Here is a 16,379-nt window from a genome sequence, read left to right as displayed (position 1 = left end):
GCTGCCTAGGTAGCCACCTCTTCACAAAAAATGCTCAATGCTTTCTAGCGTTACACCATTAAGCTTTATTTCTGGCATTGCAGAGGGATTGGTTTGTGCCTGCTGATAGAGCACTTAGGTTTTCTCGATATTCACTGAGAGACCACGCTTTTCATATGCTGCTGCGAAGTTTAAAGTAGCTTGTGGGAGCACAGACTATATTATCGTCAGCATATTGGAGTTATATAACAAAAGTTGTTACCTTTTGGCTTTGAGCCTACTGAGGTTAAACTGCTTGCCATCTGTTTGATATGTGATTTCCACACTGGTGGGAAGCTTCGCATCGACAAGGTGTATAATCATAGCTATGAAGATGAAAAATAAGGTTAGGGCAATAGCACATTCCTGTTTGACACTTGATCCCACTTTAAATGGGTCACTTTGGGAGTTCTTGCTGTCCAAATCTGTTGTCATCATGGAGAAGCTGCAAGATTTTCACAAATTATCAGGGCATCCGATTTTCAAGAGGATGGTCCATAGAGCATTATGATTCACAGTGTCAAAGGCCTTTGCAAGGTCAATTTTTTATTTATTTATCATATCAGGAGAACCAAGGGTACAGTTGTGATGTATTTAAAAACACAAAGTTTAAAAACTTGGCATTATATTAAATGTCCTTTGACCAGTAGCTGGCAACTTGGTATTGCTATAAGGAAGTCCTTCATTGTGCATGTAGCAGGGCTCAAACTTCATTTTAATAGGTGGTTTGTGGTTTGCTCATCTCCACACTTGCATGTCATGGACTGCACTTTGTGGCCATATTTCTTCAGGTTGGCTTTGCATCTCATGGTGCCAGAGCACAGTCTGTTCAGCGCATTCCAAGTTGCCCAGTCTTCTATGTGCCCAGGAGGGAGTCTCTCATTTGGTATCAGCCATGGATTGAGGTTGAGAGGTTTGAGCCTGCCACTTTTGGACTCTTGCTTGCTGAGGTGTTCCTGCATGTATCTCTGTAGATCTTAGAAAACTATTTCTTGAGTTAAGGCGTTGATGTGTTGGCTGATATCCAAACGGGGTGGGAGATGTCACTACCATGGTCCTTTTATTATTGCTGCTACCTCCCAAGGGATGTCAAGTGCTGCAATACTGGCAAAACAGTGTAATTTCTCTAGTGGTGTAGGGTGCAGACATCCTGTGATAATGCGGTATGTGAGATGTGTTCCACACTGGGCATGCGTACTTAGCAGCAGAGTAGCAAAGCACAAGGACAGATGTCTCCACTGTATCTGGTTGTGATCTCCAGGTTGTGCCAGTCAGCTTTTTGCTTGATATTCAAACAGTGGTTCTTGCAGGTCAGAGAACGGTCCAGGGTAACTCCCAGGTATTTGGGTGTGCTGCAATGCTCCAGTGGGATTCCTTCCCATGTAATCCCCAAAGCTCAAGATGCTTGTCTGTTCTTAAGATGAAAGGCACATATCTGTGTTTTAGATGGATTAGGAATGAACTGGTTTTCCTGTAATAGGCAGTAAGAGCACCTAATGCTTCGGAAAGCTTCTGTTCAACCATATCTACGCTCTTCTTGAGCGGTGGTGGCACGATCGTTGATGAATGCTATGTACAAAGGTTACTGTTGTTCCCTGCATTTTTCTTGGAGCTGTTGTACCATGAAAATCATATCCACTGTTCCTCTGGAGGGACAGAAACGATTTTGAGATTCAGGGAAGATGTCTTCTAAATAGGTAGAAGACAGTTCACAAGGATTCTTGTGAGAATTTTTCTGGCAGAAGTTAAAAGAGAATACCTTAGTTGTTTCCACAGTCTGTTCTTTCTCCCTTTTTGTAAAGAGTGATGATAATGATGATGAAGTCCTCTGGGATCTTCTCGGTCACCCACACTTTTTCAGTGAGCTTGTGGAGTTGTTGTGTCAGATGAGGCCTTCTTTCTTTAAAGATTTCAACAGGGAGTTCATCAGATCTATAGGCCTTGTTATTTTTAATTGGTTGATTACTTTACTGACTTCCTCCAAACTAGGCAGTGCTGCAAGCTCACCTCAGGTTTGTTGTTGCAGAATTTGTGAGAAAACCTCTTCAGCCACATTGGAACTGTGGTTATAGAGGTTATGGTAATGCTCTTTCGGTCACAGTGCAGTAGATTTTTTTGTCCTTTTGAAGTTTGGTTCCATCTGATGAAAGGAGAGCAGGCATCCTCAAACTGTGGCCCTCTAGTTTTTTGGACCTCCAACTCCCAGAAGCCCTAGATAGCTTGTTCAGTAGTCAGGAAGGCAACACTGGTTTGACCAACTGCTGTGGATGCCTTGTCACAGTTATCACCATTTCAGCGAGTGGCTGGATTCATCAACCAGATATCAAACTCTTCATCTGACGACAGATTGGGTTCCAAGATCTTTGAACATGACTATCTGTCGAATCCTGGAGGCTTGTCATAAGCCTAACACCAAAAGTTATATGTGTTCAAGTGGGGGAGACCAGATGGTTCTCTCCTCACCAGGCTACCAATGCTGATGTCCTTGAGTTTCTGGGGTTCTTGGCTGATAAGGCCCTTTCTTGGTTGTTGGTGAAGGTTTACTTATCTGCTATTTCCTGGAATATGCAGAGATTGGGTAAACTCTCTTGCCTTTCAAGTCCTTGGATTCAAAGTTTTTTTAAATGGTTGTAATATTTGTATTCACCTGTGCTACATCCAGTCCCAGACTGGAACATCGAACTGGTACTATCAAGTCTTATGGGCAAACCCTTTGAACATGTCCTTTGTACTTGTTAACATGGAAGACCACCTTTCTTATTGGGATTACCTCTGCGTGTTGAGCCAGAGAGTTCTGCGCACTTCTTAAGATTGGCCTTTCCTGTCTTTCTGACCTGACAGGGTAATTTTCAGACCTCCTTACCAAAGGTGGTGTGCAAAATGGCAGAAATCCGTTCTGGTTTTCTGCAGGTTTTGTTTCGAATTTTGGGTGCCCCCCCCCCCCCCCAAGTCCTTTTTTCAGGAAGATTCTTCCTGAAACTGAAACGGAACCCAGGGTTCCAAATTATAAATCTGAACAGCCTCCCCTTAATCTCCCAGAGTTTTCCCAAACACAAGAGTGGCACCTGAAAACAGAAAAGATTTCTGCCGTTTCGCATACCCTTAATTTTCATGTGAACCAGGACATTGTTTTACCTACCTTGCATCCTTGGAGAGAAAGTTTCACTTGCTTGATGTGAAGCATGCCCTAGCTTTCTACTTGGACAGGACTCACAATGTCTCGAATTAGCATAGACTGTTTCTTGCCTATACTGTGGACAAGTTGGGACTACTTGCGTCTCCTCAAAAATAATCGAAACTGATAGTTTCTACCATAAACTTTTGTTATGAGCTCTCTGGGAAACAACTGCTGGACCATGTTCAGGTCCCTGAGACGAGGGCAGCCTCTACTTCTGATTTCTGAAAAGGGGTTCCATTAGAGGTTATTGTAAAGTGGCTTCGTGGAGTACACTATCCTTTTTTGTGTCCTATTATTGTTTGGATGCTAGGTCCTTGAAGGACATCTCTGTGGGATGCTCAATCTATTCTCATGCATCTCGTAACTTCCCCTATCCTTTTTGAGGCAGTTTTGAGAGAATGTTTTGTCTGTTATGCATTATACACTATTTATTGATTGTGTTACTCCATGCTGTGCAATTTGCACTAGGAAACTGTATACTCTTTCCTAACTGCAGCTTTACCTGTTTCTGTGAATGTATAGTCATTCTCCTTATGTGTTCGTATTTTGAAACCCAATTAATTCTCTTTATTGTGCATATGTTGTGAAACCACTTATTTGCTGCTGTTGCTCGTGTGTTTATACACTATTTACTTACTGCTGTACCTTGTGTGCTGTGTCTCATATGCCTCTGTGTGTGCAGTTTCACTTGATGCTCAAATGACTGGAAAGAGTTGGATGATACTTTAAAAGCTTTATTGAGGTAACACCTTTCAAGTGATTTATATTCTGGCAAGCTTTATTGTTGATATTGTTGATACACTGTTTTCAGGTTTTATTGACAGTACACTGTTTTCAAGCAGTACATTATACATTACTTCATTGAACTCTTACAGAGTTTTATCATGGGTACACTGTAGAGGGTGAAGAAACCTCTTTACTTTGTACCAACAGCAGTAGTTATTGCTGCACGGTTTATGGTGAATAAACCTTATTTTTGTGCCAAAGGCGATGGTTTCTTCTGTGCCATGACTCAGGATTTATGTTTTTATTGGTTTTGTATGGTTTTTATATTATTTGCTAAATGTTTTTAAATTGTATTTTATGTGGTTGGGTGCATCAAATTGTGCCGACTAAACCACCTTCGGGCTGAGAAAGGCGATATATAAATACGGCAAATAAATAAATGACTCCCGCCTCCAATAACTTGTGCTTGCTAAGTACGAAGAAGGACAGGTTGCTTACCTGTAACTATATTTCTTCAAGTGGTCATATGTGAATTCACATAACATCCTCCCCTCAGAGGTGTTGTAGCCCAGCAAGTGTCAGAGGATTTTTCTGATAGTGGTTCAGAGGATGAGGGAGTTGATGGGTTTCGCAGTGAAGAGTCTGTGAGTGAATGGAGAGAATTGCAGGCAGATGAGGCCGATGTTTTGGATTCCTGTGCTCATTCCCAAGCAACAGGGGAAAGTGAAAATTCTGGTTACCTTGAGAAAGAGAAAAGGCCTTGGGCAGAGGGGGAGTTTTTCTGGGAAACTGGATTAGGCCTGAGAATGCAAGGAGTGAAAAATAGACAAACTAGATATTCTCAAAGAATCTGAGATAAGACGAAGTCCAGATGTGTTTGGCATGATGTCATGGGTGCCTGGAGGGGCTTAAATTAAGTGGTTTGGCTTCAAACCTCTCAGAGGAGACAGCATTGCCATTGCCATAGGACAGTGGTTCTCAACCTGTGGGTCCCTGGATGTTTTGGCCTTCAATTCCCAGAAATCCTAACGGCTAGTAAACTGACTGGGATTTCTGGGGACCCACAGGTTGAGAACCACTGCCATAGGAGATGACTCTCCTGTTTTTGCTGTCAAGTTCATGATTAAAGTATTCTCAAGATTCCTGTTTTGGTTCATGCCTTTGTATCTTTGAAGGGCTTGCCTTGGAAAAGGTCCTATTTTCATGTTCATGGATTTATGTTTGAAGTACTGCTGTGAATTTTGGTTCTCTTGACTGTTATTTGTCATTTTTGGATTACTGCTATTTTGTATTTTCTATTCTACTGACCCTATTGGAATTGTCCTTTTTCTCTTTTTATCTGCTTTCTTTAATAAACATTTTAGTTAGAATTACTGAACTCTGGTGTGGTGCTGGGTGAAAAGGTGTTCCAGTGCTAGAGTGCAACCTTCAGCCTTTTATGGGCTGCAGTAGAGATTGAGAGGTTTTCCTTAGCAACCGGGCCATATATATTTTTGGGATGAAGGGTGGGGTTACTCCCCAAATTTTTGTGCCTTGTGATTCTAGAAGGTTCCGAACAGGCTTTGTGTGAATTCACACATGACCACTCAAATAAATACATATATTGATAAGCAACCTGTTCTGCACGATCCATTGCCCTTTGATTTTATCATTTTCCCAACTGTAGATCACTAGATGTGCCAAAGAAATTCATCTGTGTGAAGGGATGCAGATAATGGAGCATTACCTTTAAGATTTTGCTGTGATCAAATGCTGTGATAAAAAACTAGCATTTTCAAACAAAATATTGATTCCCCTGACATGAATCTTGTGCTCTAGTTTTTAACATTTTCAGGATTTTCCTCTATAACTCTCTCCTCTGAAAACAGAATGGTTAGAATTATAGAATTTTAGAGCTGGAAGGGACCATAAGGATCATCTAGTCCAATTCCCCCATGAGCATAGCTAAAGCACTCCTGAAAGAAGTCAGTCCAACACTGCCCTCAGGGACAGTTGATTCTCCTGTTGAACATCTCTTAGGCTTTAAAAGTTCTTCCTGAATTTCAGTAAAGCTTTTGCTTTTTCTGAGGTTTCATTTTTGTCATCAAAAGACCTTTTCTGCCTCTAGATGTCTGCTAGAAGCTGATGCCACCTTTAAAAAATGACACCAGTGCTCTTTTTTCAAGGTTTTTCCCCCCCCAGGTTATTACTGCTCCATGTAATCCCAACTTTCATTAAATTTTATAACAAAGAAGGCTAGGAATAATCTATGGATAATAGGAATTAACTGTTATGTATATTGAAAAGGCTTTTGCTCTGAACACAAGTGTAGAAGGGCCTTTATTTCAACAGTGTGCCACTTGCAGAAAAAAATGCTGAGAGATTCAACCCGTAAATCCTATTACTGAACGTGACAGGCCTGCCTCATACCTTCAGAAAATAGGAGTGCAGCTAGTGATGTTGGGCTTTCTGGCAATTAAATTAAAACAGGTTCAACAAAAGTTTTCCTAATCTCATGATAAAAAAGACAATAAAGAAAAATATGGGTGACTGATTTGACTTACCCTGAATCTCAAGGGCACATGCAATCAGAAAAGGGGATTTACTGGCACCAGAATTCTTTTAATGTTTCCTTCCTCCTCTCTGATGAAGAAACATAAATTACGTTTAATGTTGCTATATTTTGTGCTGCTACATGTAGAATTTGACAAACCAATTGACAAACCACTCCAGCCTTCTCGCCCCCACACACAGACTTGGATGTGTAATCTATTTTATTCCTTGTGTGAGTCTCTGTGACTCACACAAAAGGGCTTTTCTGTGCCTATGCAGAGCACACTCAGAACCATCTAGAGCTCTAGAGATAAAATTGTAGTGGTAATTCAACCCATTAACCTAGCCCACATAAATAAGCGAATCCCCCCAAAACCCCAGTTCTGCTTTGTCCTCCATGTCAGCTGCACTTATAAGGGACCTCCACTTGATAGCATTGCTTTTGGCTTCTTTCAGTTTGCTTCTTTCATATGTCTGGTTTAGCTTCTATTCTTCTTCAGCTTCTGACGCGCTTTGTTTACAGCAGTGGTACTCAGCCTGTGGGTCCCCAGGTGTTTTGGCCTACAACTCCCAGAATTCCCAGCCAGTTTACCAGGTGTTATGATTTCTGGGAGTTGAAGGCCAAAACATCTGGGACCCACAGATTGAGAGCCACAGGTTTACAGCTTCATGACTTTCCGGTAATTTCACCTTGAGCTGTTCTTGACTACCTTCCCTCTGGCTTTCTGACGTTGGATCTTTCATGGTATATTGATTATGTTATATATTTGATGGAAAGATTCTGGATAAAGACGGCCGTTCAAGATGCCTCCTTTGCCTTGGTAATCTTATGCGATTCAGGTGTGAAAACTCTGCCAGACTTTATGCCACAATGGTACTGTTGACACTGAAGTCAATCTCATCCTTGAAGCCAGTCTTGGCACCAACTACTTATATGACACCATCTTCATATGCAGCCCCTCAGGCCTCTGTTTGATGACTAAGAAATCATTTTAAGATCCACTGTCCTTGGAATTGAAGAGACTGAAAAAACTGTCAGATGTATATGTTTCAAAGCAGAAATGCCTGGAATATCCACCCATGCCTGCTCACCCTTTCCCTCCCCCTCTAAAAAGAAACATTAAAAAAAAGAAGATGAGAGATGAGCAGAAGAAGACACAATTGCCCGCAGCCTTTGTGGCATCAATTCTGTTGGTACCTCCCAGGGAGGAATCACAATCACTCCCTTTGGTTGAGCAACAGTTCTCACCACGGTCTGAATTTGTGTCCAAAAGTGAGATCAGTGATACCCCTCTGGTGAAGGATATCTATCTAATCCTCCAGTCTCTCTGGATCAAGACACAATGTCAATAATCTTGCTGTGTCACACAGTACATCTTCATCCTTGGATCACTGAGCTGATCTAGTTTCAGGGGCAGATCTCTGCATCAATGGAGATTGTCTTCATCCAGATCATCCTCTGCTTCTTGGGATTTGAAGTCCTATGCATTTCAATGCCAACGTGGCTATAGGCATTACTTTCCTTATTAATAAAGAGGATTCAGAGAGGAGGAATTGGAAATACCATCAGGGCCATTGCCTCAATGGCTATGAGTCATTATCACCTCAACATCATAGCTGATCAAGGTCTCGGATGGGTCTACCATCACTTTGGCTCTTGTTACTTTGGAGATTGTCTTCCAAAGATAGAGCCTTGGTGGTGGGTTAGAACCACTCAATCCACATACACTGCACATGGGCTGGTGCATAGCTAGCTGGTTGTCATGGGAGTTTCTTTGGTTTTGGTATGCTTGGGAGACACCTGTGTGCAAATTTGGTTTTAGTGAGGGGATCGGTGCATTGTGGTCAACACACAATCTTCACAGAAAAAGGTTCTAATTCAATGAAACGGATACCATGGTGATTAGTGTCCTCTTATCTGTTGCATCCTTTGTCTGCTTTCACAGCTGTTGTAACATGTACCATGTTATCTGCTGCCTTTTCTGCTGTTGAGTACTTCCTTGGATCATTCTTTGTAATACACAAGACATGATGTAGCTCTGTCATGCTATCTGACCTCCTCCCACTCTATGGTCAGCAGAATGGCAGTTGAAGGAAGTGGGAGGGGTTTCCAACAGCTGCTGAATGAGACATGTTAGAACTGTGTCTTGCTGGCTGTTGTCCAAATTTGCTGACATTACAAGCTGGACAAGTCTGAAACCTGGACTCCAAGACACTCCATCTCTGAACTGGTTTCTTAGATTCTTGAGGCAATTTGCAAGACTGCCATTGAGAAGTCTTACATATAGAAGTGGAAACTATTTACTAATTTTCCTGGAGAACTTGTTGAGGCCCGTGAAGCCTCTGAGAATGAGGACACGGATTTTTTGTTTGAGTCTGGTATTTCTGTAGAAGAAAGCAAAAGTGTTTTTCGAGACTATGGGAATGTTTTGGGTAGATCTGTTGTTGGGGAAATAGGCAGTGTTTCTCATGAGAATTGGCTAGGGAGTGACTCTGAAAGGGATGTGGAGGAGACAGGAGGGTTACAGCTAACCCATCATTTACAGATGAGAAGGGATAGTGCGAAACAGAGACAAATTCGGTGTTCCCAGAAACTGAAAGATAAGCAAAGGGAACCCAGGTGTGAAAAAGAGTGATGTCATGGGTAAAGAGGGTATTTTTTAAGCAATTGGAGTCAATGTTCAGTGGAGAGATCAATGTTGGATTTTCATGTGTCAACTTGCCTGTCTTGAGAGTGCCGAGTTAGGAGTTCTGTTCTTGGTTCTGTATCTTGTTCTCTTGTTTAAGTTCCATGCTTCCTGGTTGGATTACAGGAGGAAACTTGTTTCAAGTTTCAAATCTTTGGGATTATAGTCAAGTGCAAGCATCAAGCCTTGGATTGTGGTGATGTTAATGTTGTCAAGCTTTTTGATACAGGTTCTTGCTTTTGCCTTAAGTGATTTTTGGAATTCCTATGCAGAGTTGATCATTGCTTTTTGGTAAACTTCTGGAAATCTAGCTCATGGATGTATTTTGAAGATGTTTTTATATTAGGTACTTTTTTCTTAATGAACTTACTATTCTTGTTCACCTGTGTGGTGTTTGGGTGATAAGGGGATCAAGTAGGCGGCTGGGCTGCAACACTTGTGATACTTAGTTATCAGAGGTCTTGAATTTCTTAGCTTCTTTATTGAGCAGGGTTTTTACGTTATAGTCAACCAAATTTTATCCCACAGGTATTTCCTGGTATTTCAGAATGCTCAGTAATGTTTCTCATTTTTAGACCCTCTTTTGAAGACTTTTTTGAAAGGTGATTGCATGGAATCTCAAACTCATCCTTTTCCAGATTTCAAGGTGACCCTTTGAGCCCATTGTTCCATTTGCTCTTCGTATTCTGTCATGAAAATCAGCATTCTTAGTGGCCGTTACATTGACCAGATGGGCAAGTGAGCTTTGTGTTGATAGGATTAATCAGCCTTACTTATGGTTTCACCAGGATAGAATAGTTCTCTGACCAGAAATTTCTTTTCTCCCAAAGGCTATTTTCCCCTTTCATTTGAACCAGGACATTATGTTGCCTGCAGTCTTTCAGAGCCCTGCTTTAGAACTCTAAAAGAGACTATGCTGCTTAGATGCCAGACTGACCCTGGCTTTCTACATCCAGAGAACTGCTTCGCACAGGAAGTCAAAGAGATTCTTTGTGTGTCACTCAAAGCTAGGTGTCCTCATTTCTGAGACTGTCAAAATGAGTGCTTCTGCCATTGGACTGGCATATGAGCTAGCTGGCTGGCAGACAGCCTATCCAACTGATCAAGAGGCACTATACCAGAGCAACATATGCATCTGCTGTATTTCCCAGAGGTGTTCCCTTTGGTGACATCTGTAGGGCTTCTACATGATCACAGCCTTAATGAGTGGACTCCATGGCTTAAAAGGACACTGCCTTTTTGGTAGAGCTGTGCTTCCGTATGTGAAATGAGTTTTGTACTGTTCCTGTGTGACACTGTACTCACCTCCTATGTTAGTAGCCTGTTAGATACCCATTTGTGTGATTTATGGAGACCACAAAGAAGAAAGTCAGATTGCTTACCTGGGACTATGGTTCTTCAAGTACCCATCCATCCTCCCTACTTGATGCTAAAACCTTCACTGTCCTATTGCTGCTGGCACATACAGCTGGGGGAGTTGGGGTTTTGGTGGGACTTGGCGAGAGTGAGTGGGGTTCCAAGAGTGCTCTATGCCAGTGCAAAATAACCCATTTGTGTAATTACACACATTTTCTAGTCTTTATACCAATCATTCTGTGAACATGGATTCATTTTCAGCTCTGGCAATATTTTTTTTCTTTGCGCTGAACCATTATGATTTAGTATCTACTTGTTTTCTTTCATGAGGAACAATTGCAAGGAAATTTTCTCCTGTACAAAAAGGTGACCTAGACTGAATCACTGTTTTGTGGGTTATGTTATTCACGGCTTAAACTTGGCATCTGTTAGGAAGCAAGGGAGTTTTCTGTTTTCCTTTGGTAATTCTGTACAGTACATTTTCTTAAGCCTAGTCTTGTAGAATGAAATGAAGCTTAGCCCTTAACCTTGGAAAAGAAAGATTACTCTGCAGTGCTGTGATATTTGCAAAGCAATCAAGTTATGAGTTGTAATAAAATTATAACCAGCCAAATGGGTGCTTTGAATGTTAAGGGCTTCCACAGTCTTCTGTAGCTAGACACCTGTTCAGACACAGCTGAGTTTTACAGATGGAAGACATAAAGCAAAACTTCCTTGACTCTTGTTCTTATGTTTTTCACCCAGAAAGTTTTTTATCCTCTCTTTGCCTGGCATGTTTCTCTTGTGATTCCAACAGCTACACTTCAGCAAACGTTTTGTCATTTTAATGAGAGCTTCTCTGCTCCCTGCCAGATGTTCCAGCACTGAGGATCGACTTTGATTTTTTCTCTTAGCTTTTGTTAAGATTCATCTGTCAGATCTGAGAAAGCAGAGTTCAAAATAAGAGTCTCTTCCTTTCATACCTCAAATATCTTTGCTGCCTTATCGGCTTCCCATTGCTGTGACTTTCAGTTTTCCAGTACGTCATTCTGTTCTGGGGGATCTAGTTTCTTCTTTGTCAGTGCATTTGACACAAGATAACAATCTGTGCATCATTATACTAAAAAAGTGATGGTAAAATTTAATCATAAAATTCAGGCCTTCATTAATCATCTCAGAAGGTACGGCTAATATTCCTTATTTCTTGTAGGTTATGCTTTTACCATTCTGTCTGATTATGCTGTAAGAACAACATGCGTACAGTGCTGTGCTCCTGATTTCAGAAGTATTTCAGGACTAGTTCATTGATTCTACACGAAGTTCATTGATTCCGTTCTCTTTTCTGTATCACCCTGGTCTCCAATATACACAACATTAGCCAGCATCCAAACAATTGTGCAATTATGTCTGCACTTCCAGAGCAACATTGACATTTTTGCTTTCGGGAGGGATATGTTTAAAAATTACATGTATTTATAAAATTGCACAGTTGCCTAGCATTTTGCTGAAATCCAAATGTATCGTGGCTTTCAAACACCTTAAGTGTGCTACTTTGTATAATGATACAACCAGTTCCAGGAAATGACAAATCATTGTCATAAGTGAAAGAGGCTGTGAAAACCTCCCTAAACCCCACCATACTAGAGTATAACTAGCTAGTCTCCATTATCCATTTCTTGTACAGATGGCTTCTGGCCTGGCTGTGGGATAGCACCAACTTTGTTCTGAAACAGCCATCGTTCCCCATGTCATATCTCTTAACATTAAGGGTCATTGTCACTTGTCAGATGATCTGGATTCTTCCTTATGTTCCATTATCACCTTCAGGATAGTGGTTAAAACAGGAAGGAATTTGATAAACTGGAATGTGTCCAGAGAAGGACAGCTGAGATAATCAAAGGTTTGCAAACCAAGCCTTATGGGGAATGACTTACAGGATGTTGCATGTTTAGCAGAGAAGAGGAGAATGAGGTGACATGATAGCAGTATTTAAATATGTGAAGGGATGTTTTGGAGCAAGCTTGTTTTCTGCTTCTCCAGCAACTTGAAAACAAACCAAATCTCAAATTACAAAAAAAGATTCCATCTAAATATTAGGTAGAACGTCTTTTATTGTAAGAACAGTAGAATAGATTGTCTCAGAAAGGGGTGGCCTCTCCTTTGAAGATCTCTACATAAAGGTTAGATGGGCATCGTTCTGGTGTGCAACAAAAGCACGTTACACAGATATGTTTGGTGGCAGTATGTGAGTGCTCTGAGTTTATGTTTGGTTACTTACCAAGTTTGGGCATCATAAAATTTTAAGTTCTGTAAATAATTTAGCTTCAAATGTGTGGTGGCCAACAACTTTTTTTAGAAACCCTAAGTGCAAACCACCAAAAGTTTGATGATTTGTGTGGCATTTGACTTAATCTAAAGAAGTTAATTATATAAGTTTAACATTGTCTGTTTTTACAGGTTTTTTCTGAACATCAAATATCTGGACACATGTAGACAGGCTGCTATAGTACTTCACAGCAGTACAATGCAGAACTTTAAACTTCCTTGTATACAAACAAGTTAAGACATTCAAAATTGACACTGGGTGTATCTTAACAAACCCTGTCAACTTACTGGTATAAGATGACTTCAGTTTTCCAGTCCCTTGTTGCATCTTACACTTTTCATCTTGCAGTCACAGTGTCAAATTTTCCTTGACTCACTTGGGTCAATGTTTTTGTATGGGTTTTTAATAAGCTTTTGGGCTAAGAGTGGAAAGTTAAATGTGATAGAGTGCACTACTAATGGCACAACCCCATTCTCTATGAGTCAAATTGCTAATGTTGTCCTAAATCTAACTGATGAAAATGGGAGTCCACATTTTTTATGTTGAAAATATTTTGGACTGAAGGTGTATTATTTTTCAATATATAAAATGTAGCTAATGTATTCATTCATTTTCCAAGCAGTCATGGAAGAATAATCTTTAATGTCCTCTTTTTAGAAACTAATATGCTAGCAAAGGCTATCAAGCTACTCCAGAAAGATGCTTGGATAATAAATCAGACTTTCCTGTCGAGATTTTAACTTGCCATGTACACAAAGCTAACATCAGCTTATTGTTTTTCCTTCCAGACAATCAGTAACATACCCTGCAGTCTGTTGACTGGCATTAAGACATTGCCAGCCTTGGAAGCCAAGATGGCCGAAAGTCCTTTAAGCAGAAGCAGAGATCTCCCTAGAGAAGAAGAAAGGGAAAAGAAGAAAAAGAAACACAAGAAAAGATCAAGATCAAGATCTCGGTCACCTCTTTCCAAGTATCACTCATCATCTAAGTCCAGGTCTCGATCACATTCGAAAGCGAAGCATTCTCTTCCAACTGCTTATAGAACTGTCCGACACTCAAGGTGTGTATTATGAATGAATACTATCTTCAAAAATTCAAGTATGTTCACCTTTCTCCTTCAAAAAAGTCCCTCCACTTGAGTCTATTACACTTTGCTCAGATTCACCTTAAGATCTATGTAACATTCCCTCTAAGACCATAATGCTTGAAGCAAATACTGTATTTTCCGGCGTATAAAACGACCTCCAACTTTTCCAGTTAAAATACAAGTTTAACTCACCGTATAAGACTACCCCTCTTCCAACACACAGCAAATAAAAAATTTAAAAGCATCAGATTTGATTTCAAATCAAAGACTATCAGAGCGGTAGCCGGCTCTTCGACTTAGCAATGGAGATGCGCACCAACCCCCAGAGTTGGACACAACTGGACTTATTGTCAAGGGAAAACCTGTACCTTACCTAGAGTGAACCGGGTCCAACATCCTTTCCCCAGCAACAACAACAACAATAATAATAGAATCTTAGAGTTGGAACAGACTCCAATGGTCATCCAATCTAACCCTAATTTTGCCAGGCAGAAACACATATCTAAGCCCTCCTGACAGGTGGCCATCCTTCTCTGCTTAATAATAACAATAACAACAACAATAATAATAGAACCCTAGAGTTGGAAAGGACCCCAATGGCCATCCAGTCCAACTCCAATTCTGCCTGGGAGGAACACACATCCAACCCCTCCTGACAGGTGGCCATACAACACTGCTTAACAACAACAACAACAGAACCCTTGAGTTGGAAGGGACCCCAATAGCCATCCAGTCCAACCCCACTCACTTCTGCGAGGCAGGAAGATACCATCCAAGCCCTCCCGACAGGCATCCATCCACCTCACACCCTCCAGGCTCCTGCAGTCCCCCCACCCTCCCTCCTCTCCAGACATGGAAAGGATACGGGGCATGGATGGGGGGCGGGGAGTGGCCAGGTTCATGGGGAGAGGGGCGGTGAAGGCAGCAGGAGCTCCTGCTCCCCACGAAGCCCCCCCCCCCCCTCTAGCTTTAGCTTTCTGCAGTGGCCACTCCAGGCTTGAGGGCCGTCTTCTGTGGGAGGCTCATGGCGAGGCGGAGCCAGCACCAGACTGGTGGCAGGGACAGCCCAGCGGGCCACTACCCCTAGCCAGTCTCCATGGTAATGCGGCCTGCTGCTGCTGCTCCCTGCACCCTCCCTCCACCCTCCTCCTCTTTCTTCCCTCCTCCTCTTCCCTCCCTCCTCCTCCTTCTCTTCAGGCTGCGCTGCTCGTGGATGCTGAGGGCCTGAAAGATGTGAGTTTACATTCTGAAAAATGTGAGTTTACAGTTACTAAGTAAATAAGCGGATTAAAGATGGACCATCATCCATGAAAGGCCAAATGTTATACCTGGCGTATAAGACGACACCCCCACTTTTGAGATGATTTTCCTGGGTTAAAAAGTCATCTGATATGCTGGAAAGTATGGTACATACATTATATGCTTCCAATGAGTTCACCACAAGAATATGTTAACAGAGCTGCCGCCAATCATGATGGGGCTTATGCAACACTGGATGTGCCTTGTTACGATTGACCTTACCAAAGTAACTGTAAACTTACTATGCTATAAAATTGTTTTAGTTAGATGTGCTCTAGAAATGCCTATTATGATTTTTTAAAATCTATTTTTGGAAGCATAACTAAAGCAAGAAAGGTGTAAGTTGGTCGTGAAAGGTCTGTGTGCCAGGCTTGGTCGATATCTTTCATCAGTGGTGTTCACAACACTTTCTAGATCCAGGGTGAACTATAAGTTCCAGCATGCAGGGCCAACCCCCCCCCACCCCTCCAGTATTCTAATTTGGTCATATTGGATCTGTGTGCCAAGTTTGGTCCTGATCTGTTGTTGGCGGTAGTTACAGTGCTCTCTGGAAGTGGGGGCCATTTTGGAAAATACAAGCATACATACAAAGTTTGACTTTTCTTATATAGTAAATATAGATAGATACAGACTGATATGATGTTCCACTGTTTTCATTATGTGAAAAATTAAAGCTTTTATAATTCCTAAGCTAATAGTAAAACCCTTGTGTGTTTTAAGAGCATCCTTTTACATTATAGACAAAATTGCTATATGAAAGTGTCCTTTTTTTTTTTTTAAAGGAAGATTGAGAGATGTCCATTACTGAAAAACATTCTGAGGCTTAAGGAGGACTAAGCTTGATTCATCAATGTATACAAAAGGGCTCATATTGAAAGTACAGCCAAAATAAGTAGGCTGTAAAGAAACTAAACTCCCAAGATATTTTCCAGTGCTGAGAGTTTTTCTAATCATCTTTGATTCTTTCTGCACATTTTTCATTCACATTCATTTTATAATGATGAATTCTGGTTATAGACTATTTGTTACCATTGGCAAACTGAAAAGGCTGGGGTAAAATCAACACGTCATTCAACTTCACAGCTTGAATTCTGTTAGTTCCCTGAAAAAAATTCCAGTCAGTGTTGCTCTAATCATTTTTATCTCCCCATGTTGTCCCACTTGCTTGGGTCCTGCCAGCATTCTCCAAAT

At 41.3% G+C, this 16,379-nt stretch overlaps 1 protein-coding gene across 3 annotated transcripts in view; it reads left to right on the top strand.

The window, feature by feature from the left end:
• Positions 1-16,379, top strand: part of SFSWAP (splicing factor SWAP) — a 66,010-nt gene that overhangs the window by 39,882 nt on the left and 9,749 nt on the right. For all 3 annotated transcript variants that reach the window (XM_060785636.2, XM_060785637.2, XM_067473206.1), the window contains one exon: positions 13,591-13,862. In XM_060785636.2, coding sequence (XP_060641619.2) covers positions 13,591-13,862 — 272 coding nt within the window. The remainder of the gene's footprint in view (positions 1-13,590; positions 13,863-16,379) is intronic.

Source organism: Anolis sagrei, chromosome X, assembly GCF_037176765.1.
Source record: "Anolis sagrei isolate rAnoSag1 chromosome X, rAnoSag1.mat, whole genome shotgun sequence".
In the NCBI taxonomy this organism is placed as follows: Eukaryota; Metazoa; Chordata; class Lepidosauria; order Squamata; family Dactyloidae; genus Anolis; species Anolis sagrei.
Note: the sequence above shows the minus strand (reverse complement) of the source record. Positions and strands in the feature narration are given on the sequence as shown.